The sequence below is a fragment of the Hyaena hyaena genome, unplaced genomic scaffold, assembly GCF_003009895.1.
Source record: "Hyaena hyaena isolate Hyena2069 unplaced genomic scaffold, ASM300989v1 scaffold_5, whole genome shotgun sequence".
NCBI classification, from domain to species: Eukaryota; Metazoa; Chordata; class Mammalia; order Carnivora; family Hyaenidae; genus Hyaena; species Hyaena hyaena.
Window position 1 is genome coordinate 6064015 of NW_024080637.1, and position 21008 is coordinate 6085022.

Below are 21008 nucleotides of genomic sequence, written 5' to 3' on the forward strand. Positions count from 1 at the left end.
AGCCAGCTCAGAGCCTGGAGCCTGTTTCAGATTCTGTATCTCCCTCTCTCTCTGACCCTCCCCTGCTCATGTTGTCTCTCTCTCCCTCTCTCAGAAACAAATAAAACATAAAAAAATAAATTAAAAAAGTACTAGATTAAAAAACAAAAAATAAAATGGTGGGCCATGGATACAAATCTAACACAGATAATATCTCTAGAGGGCGGGGAGGAAAAATGAAATCGTGAGCTCCCTGGGGTAAGGCCGATTCCTTGCTATCGTCCAGCACCAGGCAGAGCCTGACACACACGTCCCAGCAGGTGCTCCCAATAGTTGTTTGATAAATCGCTGGCGCCCATAAACGTGTGCTTCTGTTTTCTCTTTTAGTCCCAAAGCTAATTCCTATTGAGTGATTGCCCTGACGGTTCTCAAAAGGGCCCCAGCTGGGTGGCTCTCCCCGCCGTGGGACATACCGCACGGGTACGAAGACCGACGGCTGGACGTCCTTCTTGGCGTCCTTGCGCAAAGCCATGTGGTCAGGCAGGTTGAGGCCGATGTGGTAGTGGACTTGAATGAGCAGCGCCAGGAGCAGCTGGGGGTAGATGCGCCTCACGCGGCCCACGCAGCTGTTGACTGACAGGAGCTCGCACAGCCCGCTGGCTGCCTGGGGGTGGAGAGGAGGCTGGCTGCAGGCTCCTGGTAGGCGCCCCGGCCGCTTCTCTAGCAAGTTGGGGCTGGATCTCTGCTCTTCTCTGGCTCAAACTTGGAGAGCCCAGGGGCACCTGGGGGACTCAGTCAGTTAGGCTTCCGACTCTTGGTTTTGGCTCAGGTCATGATCTCACAGGTCGTGATCTCACAGTTCATGAGTTCTAGCCCCACATCGGGCTCTGCGCCGACAGTGTGGAGCCTGCTTGGGATTCTCTCTCTCCCTTTCTCTGCCCCTCCCCTGCTTGCTCTGTCTCTCTCTCAAAAAATAAGTTAGAAAAAAAATTTTTTTTTAATTGGGAGAGCCCAGCTCTCTATACCCACTACCGCATCCCAACTCCTGGCTCTCTGGGTGAGCTCTACGCTAGAACAATAGCCTGCCTCCTTGATGTTGACACAGCCCTGGAAGAATCAGGTAGAGGGATCCTCTCCCACCTTCATCAGGTGGAGTCTTTGTTTTAATGTTTATTTATTTTTGAGAGAGAGACAGACAGAGCATGAGCGGGGACGGGCAGAGAGAGAAGGTGACACACAATCCGAAGCAGGCTCCAGGCTCTGAGCTGTCAGCACAGAGCCCAACGCGGGGCTCAAACCCACAAACCGTGAGATCATGACCTGAGCGGAAGTCAGACGCTTAACTGACTGAGCCGCCCAGGCGCCCCTGTCAGGTGGAGTCTTAATCCTATTGTGCAGGTGAGGAGACAAACTCAGAGGGGAGAAGGCACTTACCCATGGTTACCCAGCAGCCCTTGGGAGCAGAGCTGGGACTGAAAACCAGGCTTTCAGACACCAGCTACAGCATGACCTGCCCCTTCCCCCTTCACAACACAGGCACAGAGACCGTGATGGGGCACCAATTGCCCTTCACTTTGGGCCATTAAACCAGGCCACTCTCACTGGCTCCCCTGGTGCCCAGCAACCAAGAGAAATAAATCCCAGCCTTGAGTGGGAGCCAGGGAAGCCCAGTCCTGGACTCTGTCACTCCATCCCTACTGACCAAGCCCTGGCCCCTTCCATCCACGACTCCCCACACCAGCCCTTCAAGGTCCCGGAAACTTGGCTTTGTTGGTATTTGGCCCACGATGCTCCCTGGGACCTGACAGGCGCTCACCTTCCAACTTCTCCACCTGCCATCCAGTCTGCTCCTGGCCTGGGCTCACCTCCCACTAAGCCCGCTAAGGCCTCTCTAACTGGCAGGAGACCAGTGCAGGGGTGAGGGGAGGTGGCAGGCTGGGGCCACACGATTGGCTGGCTCATTGTGGTCCCACCACTCCCTGGCCCTCTTTGGGCCTGAGGTTCACTCATCTGTGTGAAGATGAAGAAGTGAGGTCTCTGGTCCTCTTCCCGCCAGCCTCACAGGTGGTAGAGAGTGAATGAGGGGACAGGTGGGAAAGAAGACTTCTTTACGAAGACGTGGCCACGATCCGTGCCCCCATGCAGCCGGCCCAAGGGAAGAGCATTGGACTGTGAAGCGACAGAGCCCGTGGCGTGTCCCCAGGGAAATAAGTGACACAAGGAAGGCTGGGTGAAGACCATGAATGGCAGTTATCTGTACTTCACAGCTTAGGAAGCCCTTTCACACACACTATTTCACTCTTCTGAACAGGTAAGATAGACAAGGCAGGAGCTATCACTGCCCACTTTACAGATCTAAATACCAAGGCTAGAGAGGGTCATATAGTGAGGCAGCGGCAGAGCTAAGACAAGCCTCTTGGACCCAAACCCTTTCCATTTTTCAGTAGACTAAAGATCATGATTATCTCCAAAAACGTGGTCAGCAGCATGAGGAAAAGTCTCTATGACAGGCTATAGGGCTCTGCTCTGGGCTCGATCTTGCTCAAATTGTTTACCAGCACCATAAGATAAAAATTAGTCCTGACTGCATCTATGCTCAAACTGTGCTTGAACAAAAGGCACAGATGAGCGACTCAGGATTATGCTAACACACAATGATTGAGAGAGGAGAGGATGAATGACCAAACCAGGGACGGAATGGGTGTGTTTCTGCCTTATTCAGAGAACTCAGTGCTGGGGGAGAGAGGTGAAGAGACACAGGATTCAGAGGTAGGAGATCTGGATCTGAGCCCTGGCCCCACCACCCACTAGCTCTGTGACCTTGGCTAAGACCTGGGATGTAACTGGGCAAAAGTGTCCTCCTCTATTAAGGGTTAATGCCACCCACTCCTCCACCCAACCGTGTCTTTGCCTCTCTCCACCAGCATGTCTTGTTCTCTGCTGAATCCCCAAAATTTATGAGCATACCTGGCACATAGTAGGTGCTCAATTAATGTTGCTGAATAGCTAAATCAGTTCAACAAATCTTTTAAGTGTCTACTATGCACCAGTATACGTTAGACATTAGGGATATCACGGTGAGCAAAACAGATTCAGGCATTGAATTCATGCATCTCACATATTACTCAAATGACCCCACACACTATTGTCAAATCACAACAAGGGTAAACTCTCCCAAGATAAAGTATGTGAAGCAAAGTATAACATGCACAGATTTGATCATGTCAGGGAGATAAGAGAGGGCTTCCCTGAGGAGGTGATGCTAGAGTCTAGAGCTGGGGGATGAGTAGAAGTTAGGTTAGTGGAAAGAAGTTCAGGAGAGAGACAGCATGTGCAAAGGCCCTGTGACAGAGCTAGCATAGTGTGTATGAACTTCTGACATAGAACAAGGTTGGACTTGAGTAAGAGGGACCACAGAGTGCGGTAAGGCTGGCAAAGGGTGCAGGGCCTCAAGCACAGGTAGGAACACTGTGTTATTTTAAAGGGCAATGGGAAGCCGTTGAGGGGATGGAGAAGAGCAGGTGTGCATTTTCAAAGATTTTTTTGGCTGCAGTACAGATTGGAGGAGCTGGAGTGGAAGCAGGGAAATGAGCAGGGGTATTATCCGGCTGGCTAGGACCAAGGTGCCCGTGGTGGAGGCCGAGAGACATCTATCCTTTCACCCAGGCACCTCCCTGCCGTCACATTGCCCTCTGTGTTCCCAGGGCCGAGCTCTGAGCCTGGCAGCCACCTTCCCGGCCACCGCAGGGAGCAGACGTTATCATTTCCACTTACAGATGCAGAGACTGAGCCTCGGAGTGGTGAAGTGACTTGTGCAGGTCACAAACACTAACTCAGCAAAGCCGGAGCTCAGACTCAGGTCTGCATGTCCCGGATCACTGGGTTTCTTCCTCCCTGTCAGCAGCAGCATGGGGCCGTCCAGCGGGCCACAGACAAGAGCCTGGAGATGGGCTTGCCCGAGCCGCACAACTAGTTCCTGACCGAGGGGGGCCCTAGAAGCTGGGTGTGCTGAGCTGGGCAGGAGGGGAGAAGGGAAGAGCCCGGGACCTGGCAGTCATGGGGTGGGCGAGGTGCGCCCTCACCGCTAGCGGCACGATGGAGGCCCGGCCCTTCTTGGTGAAGGGCTTCTCCTTCAGGCTGGTCAGGAGCAGATCCAGCAGGTCTCGGACATCACAGCTGGGCTTGCGCAGTATCAGCTGCCTCCACATCTCCGCACCGTTGCTGGGGGTCAGGGGTTGGGAGATGGTCAGTGGGGGTCAGTGCCAGCACCCAGCCTCCCAGCAGTTTGGGGAAGAAGAGAAGACGCCTTCAAAATGGCATCTATGGGTGCACCAGTGAGGAATGGTCCAGAAAACACTCTCTAAGAGGCAGAGGGTCTAACAATTATTGCAAACCCTATTTCCCATATTGTGTCAGGTGCTTTATACACAATTTATTCAGCAAATGTGGAGTATCTGCTGTACGCCAGGCACTAAGCAAACCTCTGGGCCTATAGACGTGAACAGGATATTCCAGACGTTCAAGGTCACTGAATTCTCAAACAACCTTCAAGGTGGGTTGTTATTCTCCTTTTACGGAGGGGAATTGAGGCTCAGAGAGGTGAAATCACCAGCCCAAGACTACACAGCTAATGAGCTGCAGAGTCAAGAAGTGAACAGCCTTCAAAACCTGGGATCATTCCTCTTTGCCAGGGGGCCCCTTAGGGCCTGGACCTTGCACGTGTGTCACAGAATCTCAAGAAGTGCCGACTCCTGGCCATTAAAAGCCAGTACTCCCTGCAGAAGAGAGCATCTGGGCCAGCGGGCACCGGCCTGTGGGCGCTCCTATCGTGGGGTGCTGAAAGCACTGACCGGCCAGTGCAGTAACGGGTTAACAGAACCCTTTTCCCCTTCCACATGAGCATTTGAACCTTCCGTTAACTTTCCAGCTCTGTTCCCCTGGAAACGCGATAAAGATAGTATGTCAACTATGTTGCTAGGCAACATTGCTTATAGTAAAAATGACCCAACTGGTAAATTGCATCTGGGCTGGGAGGAACTGTAAATTAACTAAGAACCGATGAGGACGCTGTAGCATTGAGCTTCCCAGGGTGCGGTGACTCTTGGGACTGGGCTCGCCCTGGGGGGACCCGGCTCTTAAGCCCAGAGTGAAGACTAGAGAGAGAAATGTGAGGCCCCAGGGCACACGACGCAAGGAGGCCCTCTCTCTCGGGCTCCTGCAAGTGCAGGTGTGGCGCCGGAGAGCCAGGCTGCCCTGAATTTTGTCCCAATGCTGTCCGGCCTGCTGCAAGGACTCTTGGGAAGAGGAGCCCCTGACACTGCTCTGTACTATATCCTGAGCGACTCCGATGTCAGGCATGGCCCCACCGGTCATAGGAGTCTGAAGGTTTAGTGATTCCAAGAATCTGGAGGTGGGGGGTGGCCAAAAAGGGTTCAATTCTTCCAGGTGGGAGGAGGGGGCTGTGTCACCTTGGCCCTTACCTTCCCAACTGATCCCCTGGCCTCTGTGAGTGGCACCAACTGACCCTACTAGATACACCTCATCACACAGCCCTGCACAAGTCTGCCTCTGCGCTCAAACAAGCATCTTAAGGTGCAGGCCACACAACGTGCTGCCTTGCTTTGTTCACTCAAATGTGTGGGAGTGTTTCCTGGACTGGGAACATGTGGAGTTTGTCCCTGGCCACAGTCTCCTCTGCCCATCAGGCCACCTGCACTGTCCAGCCAGGGCAGGCACTTAGTTCAGCTGGCTGCATTGCTTGTCACAACCAGCCCTCCGGGGTGGGAATTCTGCAGGGAGTACTTCCCGCTTTCACATCTGGGGGAAAACTGAAGCCCAGAGTGGGCAAGTAAACCCCCCTAGACCACACAGCAGCTGGAGGCAGAGTCAGGACCCATACTCGAGCCTCCTTTCTACAGCACCCCGAGAGCACTGGGCTTGGAATGGGTCAAATCTGAGTTTAGGTCCTCAGCTTGTTGCTTGCTCAGTGGGTGCCGAGGATGAGAAACTTTCCCTTAGCTTGCTTATCTGTAGAATGGGGTTGTTGTACTAAGGAAAGAGGTGTAAGCATCCTGAGCCGAATGGTTGTCAGAAGTGCCACAGATCTTATGGAAAAGGGACGAGCTGGGAGGGTGAGGGCCTTCTCTGGGCAGAAGGACAGGTTCCCCGCCCAGAACGGGGCTGCTCCAACCCTCTGGGCTGTGGTGGCGGGAAGCCCTCGGTTGGTCAGTACCTGTCCAGCGGGAGGGGACACGTGAGCAGGGCCACAACCACCTCGGTCATGAAGGAGCTGGCCAGGAGGGAGACAGGCAGCAGGGCCACCTCGCGGGCCCGTGGCTCCTGGATGTGGTTCAGCTGCATGTAGATGCCCTGCATGATTTCTGGGATCTGGGGCACAGCCGGGGGCAGCCGTGAGCAGGCGGGTGGCCAGTTGGAGAAGCCCCAAGGCAGGAGTGGGTAGAGCAGGGAGACCGGAGGAGGAAGGAAGTCGAGGTGACAGGGGAGAGTGGCAGGGGAGAGGGAGAGAGAGAGATGGGGAGAGAGGAGGGAAGAGCACACCTCCTCCTTCCCTGGGAGACAGCCCTCCCCACCCCCACCAGATCAGTGAGTGAGTTCTTCCTCATCTGCAAGGGGAGGCACCTAGAACTCACCACCACCACCACCCCTCCCCTGCCCCGGTGCCTTGGGGTTCCAGCACCCCCCATCCTGCCACTGCCAGATGGCCGGTCCCAAGGGATGAGCGGGCCTGCGGGGTCTCCCTGCCCAGCCCCTGCCCGCAGGGGGGCCTTACCACCTCCAGCACCCGGTGGTGGTACCACTCCAGCACCGAGCTGAGCGTGACCTCCGAGGCCAGCTGCATCATCTCCCCCGAGTCCTTCCCCCGGGCTTCGGAGCTGCCTTTCAAGCCCTCCAGGGCTGCGAGCAGCAGGTCCTTCACCTGCTGGGGTCCCAGGAAGTCTCCAAACTCCTGAAACAGGCACAGAGATACTGACACCCATGGACAGGCCCCTAGCGAGGCACACAGAAGTCAGCAGGCAGGCCACGCATACTTCGCTCGTCTGTGGGTGCCCATCCCTTTGGGGAGGAGCTACCAAAGCAGGGGCGACGTGGCCCCTGCCCCCAGACCAGGGTAGCATGCTTCTGGGCACAGACCAGAGGGGTAGGGGCACTCAGGGTGGGCCCAGGTGGTTGGGGAAGGCCTCCTTAAAGGGGACTTGAGCCTGGAAAGCGGGAAGGTGGGGAGAAGGCACTGGGGCGGGCTGATCCCAGGAGGGCCCGGGGCTGATGGGCAGCAGGCAGTCACCGCAATCACACGCAGAATATTCTGGCATGGGCTGACAGGGTTGTAGGGCCCCAGGAATCGCTTGTTGCTCTCATACAGCTCCTTCTTATTGGTCTCTTCCTTATCTCTGGCTCCTGCAAGAAGAAGGCCTTCTCAGTGAGGCCCCACCACACTATTTTTTTAAAACATTTTATTAAACATAGACGTAAGAAGTACACAAATCACAGGTAATCAGCTTGGTTCATTTTTTTTTTTTTTTAAACCAAGAGTTGGATGCTTTTTTTTTTTTTTTAATGTTTTATTTATTTCTAGGAGAGAGAGACAGCATGAGCAGGGGAGGGTCAGAGAGAGAGGGAGTCACAGACTGAAACAGGCTCCAGGCTCTGAGGTGGCAGTCAGCACAGAGCCCGACGCAGGGCCCGAACCCACGAACTGTGAGATCATGACCTAAGCGAAAGTCGGACACTTAACCGACTAAGCCACCCAGGCGCCCCCAGCTTGGTACATTTTTATGTAGTGAATACATCCATGTAAGCCGGCACCCAGGTCAAGAATCAGATTGTGATCAGCATCCTAGAAGCACCTCTCTGCTCCCCTTTCGGTCCCCTGTCCCCTCCCCTAGCCAGGGTGACCACTATCCTGACTCCTAAACCCAGAGGTTAGATGTCTCGCTGTTGGATCTGATGCTGTATGTTCTCCTTTGTGTCTGGCTTTCACCAACATCATGTGGGTGAGATTCATCCACGCCGGTGCAGGTAGCATTTGCTCCTTGGTTCGTGGTGCTGTGTCATTTTCCGTGGTGTGAAGACGCTGCCATTTCTTTCTCTCTCCTACTTCTGGCGGACATTAGGGTTGCTTCCAGCTTTAGTGCTACCATGAACATTCTGGTATGTCTAGTCTGTGTCTTTTGGGGAATGCATGCACACGTGTGTTAGGCATACAGCTAGGGGTGGATTTGCTGGGTCCTAGGGTGGATCTGGATTCAGCTTCTGGGGGTGCTGACGAATGGTGTCCCAGCAGGGACCAAACACGTGCCCACAGGCAGCGCATGAGAGGCCCCGTGGCTCCACGTTCCCCTGTGGGCTGTGTGTCTCATGTTTGCTGCCCTGATGGGCGTGGAGTGGTACCCCTTCTAAACTGCGGACCTCCGACCCTGCTGTTCCCACTCTCCCTTTTCTGCTTTTTTCCCTTTAGCGCCCATCACTGTCTGACTTCACGCATTGCTTATTTATTTCATCCATTGTTTCCTGACAACAAGAAGGTATGTGCAGCAGGGAGAATCATTTATCCTCACTGCTGTTTTCAGTGTCTAGAATAGACCCCGCATGTGGTGTCTTCATATCTTTTGTTGAAGGAAATGTATTTCAGACTCATCTCCTAAGGCCTTACCATGGCCGGGCCTCAGTCCTACTTGGATTCCCCCAGGGTATGCAAGACATGGACAGTAGAAAGGGCCATCAAGGCAGAAAGATTACATGGACCAAATGTGTGGGTTGTCTGTAAAGGGAAGAAGCTTGACACCTGGAATCAGACAGACCTAGGTTCAAAGCCAAGCTTTGCTGCTTGCTACACTCAGTGGGCTTGGACAAACCACTTCACCCTTGAGAATCTAACAGTGTGGGTCTGGGGTCATCAGAGGAAATACAAGATACCCAGTTAAATGTGATTTCAGACTGCCCGGTCACTCTCCCTCCAGAGCCAGGAAAGTTGAAACAACATGCCAAAGTCCCTTGGCCAAGGTTGGGACTGCAGAGAAAGGGAGGAGGCAGGTAACAGCTGAGACTGCACGCCCCTAGGTTCGAGGCCAGCTGGGTACCTGTGTCAGCCCATTTCACATCACCAGCTCCCTAAAGCTGGACCCAGCGTTGTTCTCCCACCTACAGGTCTTAGCTACTCCGGACGCTAACGAGAGACCTGTCCTTTGTTCATTCATTCAATAAAAGACTCACCAAGCACCCACCCTGTGCCCAGTCCCAGGGCTGGATGTTTGGAATGCAGTGGTGAATTATGACACAGCCTTGCCTGCTTTCAGCACATTAGGGCTATCACACCCGTGGGTGCATGGTGCCATCATAGGGACGTGTGAATGAGAGTCACAAATTGCACTTGGGCGCCTGGGTGGCCCAGTCGGTTGAGTGCCAGACTCTTGATTTCAGCTCAGGTCATGATTCCAGAGTTTTGGGATGGAGCCCCGCATTGGGTTCTGGACGGAGAGTGGAGCCTCCTTAAGATTCTCTTTACTCCTTCTACCCCTCCCCCACTCATTTTCTCTCTCTCAAAAAATTTTTTAATAAAAATAATTGTTAAAAATTACACTGGAAGGGTGAGGAGGGGCTCAGATAGAAGGACTGCTTAAATCAAAATACGTTTGTTGGTAGCCTTTCTCCTCTGGTTCTGTGGGGACTGAGCCTTCATACCAGCTTCTGCAGACACCATCGGACCCTGTGTTGGTCTCCTCCATGCTCTACCAGTGCCTTGCTGCCAGGTCTCCCATAGATTCCCAGGCTGAGCACTTGCTCAGAAGCCTTGCCCCAGAGGCACGCCAAAGAGCTTACGTTTTTGGAGCTCCAGGATGGTGTAGAGGATGACGATGCCTTCCAGAGCTTTCCGGCCAATCTCCTCATCAGGATCTCCGATGCGAAGGATGAGCCTCCCCAGCAGAAGCCCCAGAGCCGGGAACCCCGAGGACATCTGTGTGTGTTATAACTTTAGAAACTGAGTCTTGTAGGTTCAATAATACTATACAGTAGATAGTGAACAGAGCTGGATGGTCTGGCCCTGAGAGCAGAGTCCTCTGAAGATGATAAGGGTCACCTGGGAATCTCTGGATGGATGCATCAGCTCCCTTAGGGCCAGGGAGATTCTCCCTATAAGGGTCCTCCCCTCCCAGGGGCCACTCACAAAGAAAGGCAGGGTCAGAAGCGTGTGGTTCAACACAGAGACATTGCTGTTCACAGCCCGTGCTCGCTCATGGGCCTTCCCGGAGTTCATCCAGGGCCCCAGGGGCTGTGAGGACAAGGGTGAGACTCAGAGCTACAGGCTGGAGGCCAGCCTCTGCTGCCTTGGTGGGCAGGTCAGCCTTCACCGCTCAGCAGGAAGCTTCCAGGAAGAGGCACAAAGGGAACTGTCCACTGCCCTCCTCCTCCTGGAGCGTAGGGAGACACGGGGCCCAGAAGCTGAGGACGAGACTGGAAGACCAGAGGGAGGACGAAGGCCAGTGGGGAGAGAGGTGAATGGTGGAGAGTCACGAGAGCAGAGAGACACAGGGATGAGGGTGGAGAAGGCAAAGCTTTAGGGGCAGCTAGAACATGAACACGGGGATAGGGAGAGAGTGACGGAGAAGGAGTTTGGAGAAGGGCCGGTACGAGGGACAGGGAGGCAGAACACTGGCCCAAGATGACACCCAGACCTCAAACCACTCCTTCTGGGCACAGCCCCTCCCCCCACCGCCTCCTTTCCCCTCGGTCCTCTCTCTCCTCCATGCCTTCACACCTCCAGGATGCTCTTCAGCCCAGCAGGAGTGGGGTCCTCCACAAAGAGGGCGTTGAGCAGAGTCTGCAGGGCATCCAGGGTCTGTCGGTAGAGTGTCTGTGGACAGGAAGAGCACAGAGCCACTAGGGGGCTCCTGGAGCAGACCCCGGCCCGTGGCAACCCCCCCATGGGTGAGGGGAGGAGGGGCATTTGGACCCATGAGAGCTGCTTTCCCGCCTGCGCCTGCGAGACTAACGTGAGGTGCGATATCAGAAGAATGGCTCCCCCCTGCATGGGTTACAGTTTCCTTATCAACAGAGTGGTAATTATTATCGAGTACTCCTACCTTGAAGGAGGAGGAAGAGGAGTCCCAACAATTACCGAGAATCTACCAGGGGCCAAGTCAGTGCCCTGCGATTTGAACAACCATATCACTTTGTCCTCAAAGTGGTTTTCTCATTTTACAAATGAGGAAACTCTTGTCCAAGGTCACACACCAAGGCGGTTTCAAGTTGTGAGGAACAATTGAGAGGCTGGGCAGGAAAATAGCGCTAGAACTCTAAGAGCCACATAACCGGGAGGGCCAGGCTTACTCTTCTTATGGTGTCTGGGAAGTGCTCTGATTCTTTCTTTACGTGCTACTCCTAGACCCAAATAGATTTTCCAAGCTGCCCCTTCAGGGAGCCATCTCTCCCCAGGTTCCTCTTCCCTTGGCCACACCACAGTCCCAGGATCATCTCAGGAAGGTGCAGGCATCACACATACACAAGGCAGAGCAGTGGATTTGAGCCCCTCTGGAAAGACCCTCTGTCCCCTGCCTCCTTTCCTTCTGCCAGCTCCTCACATCTGTCTCCCAGGTTGCCACTGTCCAGGCTTCCCCAGTCTGTGCACACCAGGGTTACACCACAACCACCAGGCCAGCCTCACTTGCCAACTACCTCCTCCTTCCCTCCCATCTGCAGCCCATCACTGTGCAGCACTGACCTCTGCTGTCTGGGCCTGGTACTGCAAGAGGGCTGCCCACTCTCTTCCCAGGCAGCAGGGATTCCCCACCTTTCCTTTGGGTCTTTTCTCAGTGCACCACCTCCCAGGACCCAGAGCCCTCATGCTGCCAGGATGGCTTGGTCCCCACCACTCTCTAGCCTCGCCTCCCAGCACTCTAGCCTCGACCTCTGTGGCTCTGGCCACACTGCCTCCTAGTCAACCTTGCAGTCACCATGTTCTTGCTGTCCTCAGGCCACCGCACAGGCTGTTCCCTCTGCCTGGCATGCCCTTCCTTCTGCCATCTCCCACAGCTAACCTGCTCTTCTTTAACCTCTCAGCTACAACACCATGACCGCTGACCCCCACGTAGGCCGGGACACCCCATTCCAGGCTCTTTATGGCAGCGATACGCCTTGCCTGTCACATTTACCACTGCCACTAGTTTGCTTTTATGCACATGCTTCTTTGACAATGACCATCTCCCCCCTGGCCTCCCTCCACTGCCTCCCCTGCCCCGTGGTGGTACTTCGGGCGTGGGCATCGTTGATATTTGCTGAATGAAAGGATGAATGGATGTGCCTCCCTCTGGGCTGAAACTCCTCCCCACTGAGCCCCACCCACTGACCGTACCGCCTACACCTTACCCACTCCTCCTGAAACAATCCTGCTGTGGTTGGAAGATGCTCACACGAGCCCCCTCGAGGTTCTACTTCTCTAGTTCTCACCCCCGCTCGCCTGGTCCTCAGTCCTCCTCGCAATCGTGGCCACCTCCTCTGGCCATGGCAACACAGACTCACTTAGGGCAGGGCCCAGAAGGGGACAGAGGACTCCCGAGGCACGATCCCTTATTCCCAAGATTATTTATTCACCAAATAGTTACGAAGTGCCTGCGCAGGCCAGGAGAGGAGAGGTACCCTGCCCAAGGTCAGGCAGCTTCAGTAGGAGTAGAAGATTCCCATCTACCTTCTGGAATGCCCTTTGTCTCCCCCACTGGGAGTTCAGAAATGCACCCCACTCTAAGGACACTGACAGCCCTGAGGACTCACCTGTATGGCCTCCGCCTTGGCCTCGTCTTTCTCCTGCATGGCCTGCACAGAGGGCAGTGAGAATACACTCTTCACGCATGTGTTCACCAGCTCTGACCTTTCTCGCACACCCAGAACGGGCTGGGTGTGACTGGGGGAGACAGAAAGCCAAGGCATGGAGTGAGGGAGGGGGCCCTGGGCTGGAGGCAGGAAGCTAAGGCTGCAGGGCTGGAGGAGGGGGCCTGGCTGGGGGCTTGGGCCTGGCCTCAGCAAGGTGAGGTGGGGAGGAGGGAAGTGGGTGGGACTCAAGGAGGCAGGAAGGAAAGTCCCAGGAGTGGGTGGGGCACCAAGAACAGGCCCCAGAAGAGACAGATTGAGCCCAGAGGAGTGGGGGAGGCCTGGAGGTCAGGGAGGGGGCTGTGGACACCTCAGCTGGGTCAGCGTCTCCATGGCTTGCCAGCGGACGGTGCTCGAGAGGGAATCCAGTGGCTCCTCCTGGATCTGCCGCTGGACAGGAGACCACAGAGGGGCCAGTGAAGGGCGAGGCCGCCGCAGACCCCCAGGACCAAGGCCGCTGCTCCTCCCAGGGCTCAGGACGCAGGAGCCCCTCAGCCTGGACAGAACTCCCCCCCACACACCATGCAGGGCCTCCAGTGGGGAGAGCCGGCTCACTGCTCCAACCCTGTCCTGAGCTGTCAGTTCAAGGCTACCAAAAACACCCCTCACCCTAACCAGCTGCATCTCACACGTGGCGCTCACCAAGAACTGCTTTGGCTGCCTCAAGGTGAGGAGGCGTATTTAAGCCACTGACTGGCTCAAAGCAAAAATTACCATGACAGGCTCCTACAGGGGGTCGACTGGAATTCCTTTAAAAATGTCCTAATTACTTCTCACTTTGGATCTAGCATCTACAGACAGTAGGTGCTCAATTAATGTTAGCTAAATGAAGTTATCAAGGGCAAGGATTTGATGCAAGGGACCCTAAGCTAAATATAATTTTGGGGACTTTGGTGGCGTAAACCATTCTGGTGGATAACCGAAAAGGGACTGTATTTAGCAAGATAAGAAAACACTTGGGAGTTTCCCACCAGGAGGAATTTCTGGGGAAGGAATGTATTAGATAATAATAACTGCTCCAGGGGCCCGAGGCTCTCCAGTGAACCAACCACTGGCTGTGTCCTCCCCACAAGCAAGCCAGTGAGGCAGGCATTAGCACAGGTATTATTGAGGTGAGAAGAGCCAGGGCTCAGAGAAGGGAAATGGCCTGTCAAGCTCCTTAGGGTGGTGGAGGGCAGTTAGAGGCAGACTGAGGCTCAAGGCCAAGTGTCCTGCCTCCTCCACTGTCCTCGCACCTCAAGCCATATCTCATCAATGGGTGGATGGGGACACCTCCTCCCCACCCAGCTCTGCAGACCCGCACGAGGTTCCCACACCATCATCTTCTTCATCATGGTCTTCTTCTCCGTGTCCACTTGCAGCGCCTCCTGGCTCTTCTGTAGGGTGATGACATTCTCCACCTCGGAGGCAGCACGGGGCAAAGCCACAGGGTGAGAGGCACACCGGTCCCACCCTCAGGGACCGCCAGTGCACTCCCACCAGCCACCGCCACCCTGTCCCCAGCTGCCAGCCCCCAAGCATGGGCTCCAGAGAAATGAGAAACAATGGGGACACTCGCAGTGGGGTGCAGATTTGAGGAGACCATGATAGCGAGGAGTAGGGGGTTGGATAATCCCTGAAGGGCAGCATTTAGAGGAGGACCAGAATACAGGCACCGCAAAACACCCCTCCTCCCTCCAGTCAACTGAGGGAGAAGAGGCAGGAGTTGATGGAACAGACGAGGTGCACACAACTTTGGCTGAAATCCTACAACTATTAAACCCTTCTAAGGGCTTTTTAGTATCCACTCTTTTTTAAAAATGTTTATTATTTTTGAAAGAGAAAGAGAGAGAGAGAGAGAGACAGAGCATGGGTGGGGGAGGGGGATAGAGAGGGAGACACAGAATCTGAAGCAGGCTCCAGGCTCTGACCTGTCAGCACAGAGCCTGATGTGGGATTTGAACTCACAAACCGTGAGATCATGACCTGAGCCAAAGTCTGATGCTTACCTGACTGAGCCACCCAGGCACCTCCTTTAGTATCCGCTCTTAAGGGCACGTCCTAGTAAGAGCAAGCCATTCTGCTACCCGAGAGAGGGAATAGCTTTACCAGTGTCCAATTAATCTGTTAGTTCTTATCTCTTCAGGTAGAAGAAGAAAAAACCCATGAAGTTGATAAAATACCTTCAAGTAGTGAAGAAAGCAAAACAAAGGAATGTGATGGATGGTGGGTGAAAAATGCCACAAGTTCTTCCCACTGCAATCAAGAGGACAGACAGCCCTTGAATCTGGACTCATCTTACCGCGTGCTTAGACCAATAGACTGCCATGGCAGTGAGGACGTGCCAGTTCCTGGCCTAGCACTTAAGGGAACTGGCAGACTTGTCCTTCCGGAAGCCAGCCGCCATGCTACAAGCAAGCCCGGCTAGATGTGGAATGATGACACTGTGTGGAGAGAGAGCCTGGAAGATGAGGGTCACCTTGGATGCTCTGGCCCCCGCTCCCAAGTGACCTGTCTGCACCACACAGAGCAGAAGTCTCACCTCGCTGAGCCCAGACAAGCTCAGGATTGTCATACAAGCCAGCAATTCCACTTCTGGTATTTGGCTGAAGAAATCAAAACACTAACTCTAAAAGATGTGCCACCACTGTGTTCATTGTATTTACAACAGCCAAGATACGGAAGCAGCCTGAGTGTCCATCAATAGATGAATGGATAAAGGAGATGTGTGAGATTTATACACACCAGCAGCAGAATATTACTCAACCACCAAAAAGAATGAGATCTTGCCATTTGCAACAACATGGATGGACCTAGGGGCCATTATGCTAAGTGAAATAAGTCAGAGAAAGACAGATACTGTACGATTTCACTTAGATGTGTAATCTAAAAGACAAAACAAATGAACCAATGAAAGAGAACAGTAACAGATTCATAGATACGGAAAACATTCTGATGGCCACCAGAGGGGAGGGAGCTGGAGGGATGGCCAGATAAGAGAAGGAGATTAAAGAGCACAAACTTCCCATTATAAAATAATTAAGACACAGCATAGGCAATATAGCTAATGATATGTAACAACGTTGTATGTAGCTAGGTTTATCATGATGATTACTTGATAATGTAATGTATTTAAGTGTTGAATCACTAGGTTGTACACCTGAAATTAATAGAATATTGTATTCACATATAATATTGTATAATATATACTGTATAATATTCACTAATAATATTGTATAGACTTCAATTTAAAAATAAATATTAAATTTTTAAAAATTTCAGAATCGTGAGCAATTGGGCCCCTTGATCTTCATTCCCCCAGCAGAGTGAACTTTTAAACCATTAAGTTTTGGGGTGGCTTGCTTAATAACAACAGATAATTGTAACTGTCAAAGTGATGATAGAGAGATAGCTAATAGACTGAATGGTCATGGAAGATTTCTCAGAAGAGTTGATATTTAGGCTGAGCCCTGAACGACAAGAAAGAGGTAACCATGTGAAGAACTAGGCGAAGGTCTGCCTGTCTCCCCAAACTAGAATGTTACTTCCCTGTAGTATCTCTAGCGCCTGAAACAATGCCTTACACATAGTAGGGACTCAAGAAAATTTGTTGAATGACTGCAATAATAAGCCCTATTGGTTGCAGGCACCGTGCTCAGTGCTGTGCATTCGTTTCAACTTTATTATGCCCATTTTGGGGCGCCTGCATGGCTCAATCAGTTAAGCGTCCTATTTCAGCTCTGATCATGATCTCACTGTTCATGTGTTTGAGCCCTGCATCAGGCTCTGTGCTGATAGCTTAGAGCCTGGAGCCTGTTTCAGATTCTGTGTCTTCCTCTCTCTCTGACCCTTCACCCCCCTCCCCTATGCACACTCTCTCTCTCTCTCTCTCTCTCTCTCTCTCAAAAAAAAAAAATTATTATAGCCATTTTGTAGATTAGAAGAAACTTCCTGGCAGCAGAAACAAGTGCAAACTTCCTGGGGCAGGATAGACTGTGGCAAGTATGAGAAAGAGAGAAGGGCCAGTGTGATAAGGTAGACAACTGGAAGAATGCCATGGGATGAAGACTGTTGCTCCAAAATGCAAGACCTCTTAGTCCTGTCCCCCTCTCTCCATCCCCTACCACATGCCCCACCCCCCCCCCAACACCCTGCCCCAGGGACTGGGCTTGCCTCTGAAGCAGCCTGAGGGCAGGGCCTCCCTCTTCCACGGCCTGGCCTGGGTGGATCCCCCACCTCCAGGCTCTGTCTGCCAGCCAGTCTCCCCTACACTGCATGTGATGACACTCATGTCCGCCAGCCTGGCTGGTGTGACCCCACTGGCGCTCACCAAGTCCTGTAGATGCTGGCTTTCTCTGGCCTCCCAAGGCCCAGACCTGGGTTGGGAATGTGTCCTGAAAATGGCTGTTTCCAGCCTTTCTTCCCCTTTGAGACCCCCTCTCACAATTGGTTCCGTTGTTCAAAAAGCATTTATTGAGCACCTATGATGTGCTAGGCACTGTTCTAGATGCTGGGGCTAGAGCTGTGACTGAGACAGACAAACACCCCTGTTTTATGGAGGATACATTCCAGTGTGCTAGGCTAACAAAAAATAAGAACTAGTAAAGCACATTGTACATCAGATGGCAATGAGTTCCATGGAGAAAAGAAGAGCCAGGCAGAGAAATACGGGCTGCTGGGGCTAGGGAGTGAGGGAGGGGTATCCCAGGAAAGTCATCTGGGGGGTGGGCGGGAAGCATACCAGAGCCATCTTGGTGTCATCGTCTCTCTTCCCTTCCATGTCCACCAGACATGAGGCCACTTCATCGAAGGCTCCTGAATGTCCTAGTTTCAATGAGGAGATAAGAGGGGGGGGTAAGGATATGGTGTAGCTCTGGTACCAGAGTCCTGTCCCCCCTCCCACACTGGGCCCCTCCAATCTTTATTCCCCCAGCAGCCAGACTGAGGTCCCTTCCCTGAACGCCTTCAGTGGCACCCCATTCCACTGAGCGTAAAGCTGCCATGCTTGTCAATGCCTCCAAGACCTTCCAGGTCAGTGTCCGCTGCTGCCTCCCCAGCCCCTCTCCTGCCGCTCTCCTCTTGCTCGCCGTGCTCTGGCCATACTGTCCTCCTTCCAGACCAGGGCGACCTTCCCCATCAGGGCCTCTGCCCAAGTAGTCACTCTACTACCACACCCCACGCGGTACCACTTGGCCACCACAACCCACTGCCCAGCTAGGGCTCTTCAAATCTCTGCTTGCCTGGCACTCTTCAGAGAGGCCTCCCAACCTTCAGGGTAAAGGAGGGCTCACTAAGATCCTCTTGTGTGTCATCCTATGCTCTTCTTTCAGCTGTTACCACTATGTGGAATTAAACTCTGATTTGTTATAGTAGATACCTGTTTTGTCAGACCTAGATTTCCTCATCTTTATTCTGGTGAAAGAGGCCCTTCGCCCCCATGTCTACCCCTTCCCATCACTAGGTGAAGATGAATTATGCGAGCCCACCCATCATCCCCTCTTCAAACAGGGGTGCACCTGGAACCCAAGCTTGGCCAGTAAAAGCATCCCATGCCCCCAGCCATGGTGATTGGCCAAGGGATGGGCTCTTAGCTGAACAGGACCATTAGAGACCTTTATTTAAGAACACTGAGGGGAGGGGCATCTGGATGGCTTAGTCAGTTAAGCGTCCGACTTTCGCTTAGGTCATGATCTCGCGGTACGTGGGTTCGGGCCCCGCGTCGGGCTCTGTGCTGACTGCCGGCTCAGAGCCTGGAGCCTGTTTCAGTCTGTGACTCCCTCTCTCTCTGACCCTCCCCTGCTCACTCTGTCTCTCTCTCCTAGAAATAAATAGAACATTAAAAAAAAAAAAAAGAACACTGAGGGGAACCCAAAAGAGAATGGTCTCTCTCTTTTTGAGGGCCTTTAAGTGCGTGGAACGTCGTTCAGGGCCACCTTGGCCACTAGAGGCTTCTGGAGGATGGAGCCAATAAGGAGAAGCAGAGTCACCAATAGTAGTGAACACATCTTGCTCAAAGATCTTGTCTTCTAGGTACCATTTTCCACGGGAAAGAACAAGGCTCCTTGGATAAATGGCTGAGTCTGGGACTTGGGCAGGAAAGTACAGAACAAACCCTGCCCCAGAAGAATGGGTATTGAATGGAAAAGATCACAAAGGAAGGTTCTGGGCTGCAAAAAAAAAAAAAAGATCTGTGTCTTGATCTGTGTGATAGTTACCAAGATGCATACAGATGTAACAATTCATCAAGCTGTACACTTTTAGAAGTGTGTGCTGGAAAATAAGGAAGAGAGCTCTAAGAATGATGGAGGCATGTCAGAGAGACACAAAAGCTTGCTTAAATAGGATCCCATTGACCAAAGTGGGGACAAGAGGAGTATCACAGTTCATAATGGTAGCAACAGATTATAGTTCACTGAAAAACCTAAGAAACCATGAGTCTATACTGATATAAGCAAGTACATGAATAAATGGAAAGTTTGATGAAGGATGGAATAGTTACATAGTTTTGAAGTCCCTCTACACATAACATTTATTATAAAAAGGTGGTAGTGTCACTAGCATCTCCTGGACAGAGACCAGGGATATATCTTACAACACATAGAGCAGACCCCCCACACCAACATCCACACAACAGAGAATCCTCTAACACAAAATGTTAATAACAGCAGAGTTGAGAAACCCTGCCCAAGAAGAATGGGTATTGAATGGAAAAGATCACAAAGGAAGGTTCTGGGCTGCAGAAAAAAAAGATCTGTGTCTTGGATCTGTGTGATAGTTACCAAGATGCATACAGATGTAACAATGCATCAAGCTGTACACTTTTAGAAGTACACTTTACATATTTTACTGATACATATAATATATCTTGGAAAAGTTTTTTTTAATGTTTATTTATTTTTGAGAGAAAGACAGAGTGTGAGGGAGGGAGGGGCAGAGAGAGAGGGAGACACGGAATCTGAGGCAGGCTCCAGGCCCTGAGCTGTCAGCACAGAGCCTGACATGGGGCTCGAACTCATGAACTGTGAGATCATGACCTGGTCTGATGCCCGACACTTAATTGCCTGAGCCACCCAAGTGCCCCATCTTGGAAAAATCTTTAAAAGGCTAATACAATTTGAAAATATGTTGTCTTTAAAATGCAAATGAACATGGGGCGCCTGGGTGGCTTAGTTGGTTAAGCATCTGACTTTCACTTAGGTCATGATCTCGCGGTTTGTGGGTTCGAGCCCCGCGTCGGGCTCTGTGCTGACTGCCGGCTCAGAGCCTGGAGCCTGTTTCAGTCTGTGACTCCCTCTCTCTCTGACCCTCCTCTGCTCATGCTGTCTCTCTCTCTCTCTCCTAGAAATAAATAAAACATTAAAAAAAAATTTTTTTTTATTTAAAAAAAATAAAATAAAATGCAAATGAACAAAATGTTCCTATTATAAAGCAAAGATTGACCCTAAATGGCCAAAACAATCTTGGAAACAAAGTTACTGGACTCATACTTTCCGATTTCAAAACTTACTACAAAGCTCTAGTAACCCAGACAGTGTGGTGTGGGCATAAGGACAGACATACAGACCAATGGAATAAAATAGAGATCCCAGAAATAAACCCTCATATATGTGGTCAATTGATTTTTGACAAAGGTGCCAAGAACTTTTGATGGGGTAAGGAACCTTTCAACAGACTAAGCTTAAAAGCATTTAAAACTACAAAACTTTTTGAAGAAGGCCTAGGAGGAAACCTTTATGACACCGGATATGGCAATAATTTCATAACTATGACACCAAAAGAACAGACAATAAAAGAAAAAGTAAACAAATTGGACTTCGTCAAAATTTAAAGTTTTTGTGCATCAAAGGGCACTACCAAGAAAGTGAAAAGGCATCGCACAGAATGGGAGAGAATATTTGCAAATGACATATCTGATAAGGAAGTAATAGCCACAAAATATATAAGAACTTCTAAAACTCAACAACAAAACACAACCAAATTTGAAAATGGGCAAAGGATTTGAATTGATGTTTTTCTCAAGAAGATATACAAATGGCCAATAAGCATGTGAAAAATGCTCAAAATCAGTAGTCATTAGGGAAATGCAAACCAAAATCATGATGAGATACCACTTTAGAGCCTTTAGGATGCCTATTATAAAAATGTTTCTAAAATATAACAAGTGTTGGCAA

The 21008-nt window shown here is 51.8% G+C and overlaps 1 protein-coding gene across 2 annotated transcripts in view; it reads right to left on the reverse strand.

The window, feature by feature from the left end:
• Window positions 1-21008, reverse strand: part of MROH7 (maestro heat like repeat family member 7) — a 60377-nt gene that overhangs the window by 18174 nt on the left and 21195 nt on the right. The window contains exons 4-15 of one of the 2 annotated variants that reach the window (XM_039239208.1): window positions 17579-17661; window positions 14175-14258; window positions 13169-13248; window positions 12763-12892; window positions 10754-10849; window positions 10163-10267; window positions 9817-9952; window positions 7283-7395; window positions 6770-6946; window positions 6212-6366; window positions 4062-4200; window positions 453-643 (exon numbers count right to left, since the gene is read on the reverse strand). In XM_039239208.1, the coding sequence (XP_039095139.1) occupies window positions 453-643; window positions 4062-4200; window positions 6212-6366; window positions 6770-6946; window positions 7283-7395; window positions 9817-9952; window positions 10163-10267; window positions 10754-10849; window positions 12763-12892; window positions 13169-13248; window positions 14175-14258; window positions 17579-17661 (1489 nt within the window). The remainder of the gene's footprint in view (window positions 1-452; window positions 644-4061; window positions 4201-6211; window positions 6367-6769; window positions 6947-7282; window positions 7396-9816; window positions 9953-10162; window positions 10268-10753; window positions 10850-12762; window positions 12893-13168; window positions 13249-14174; window positions 14259-17578; window positions 17662-21008) is intronic. The other variant, XM_039239214.1, reaches the window with a different exon arrangement.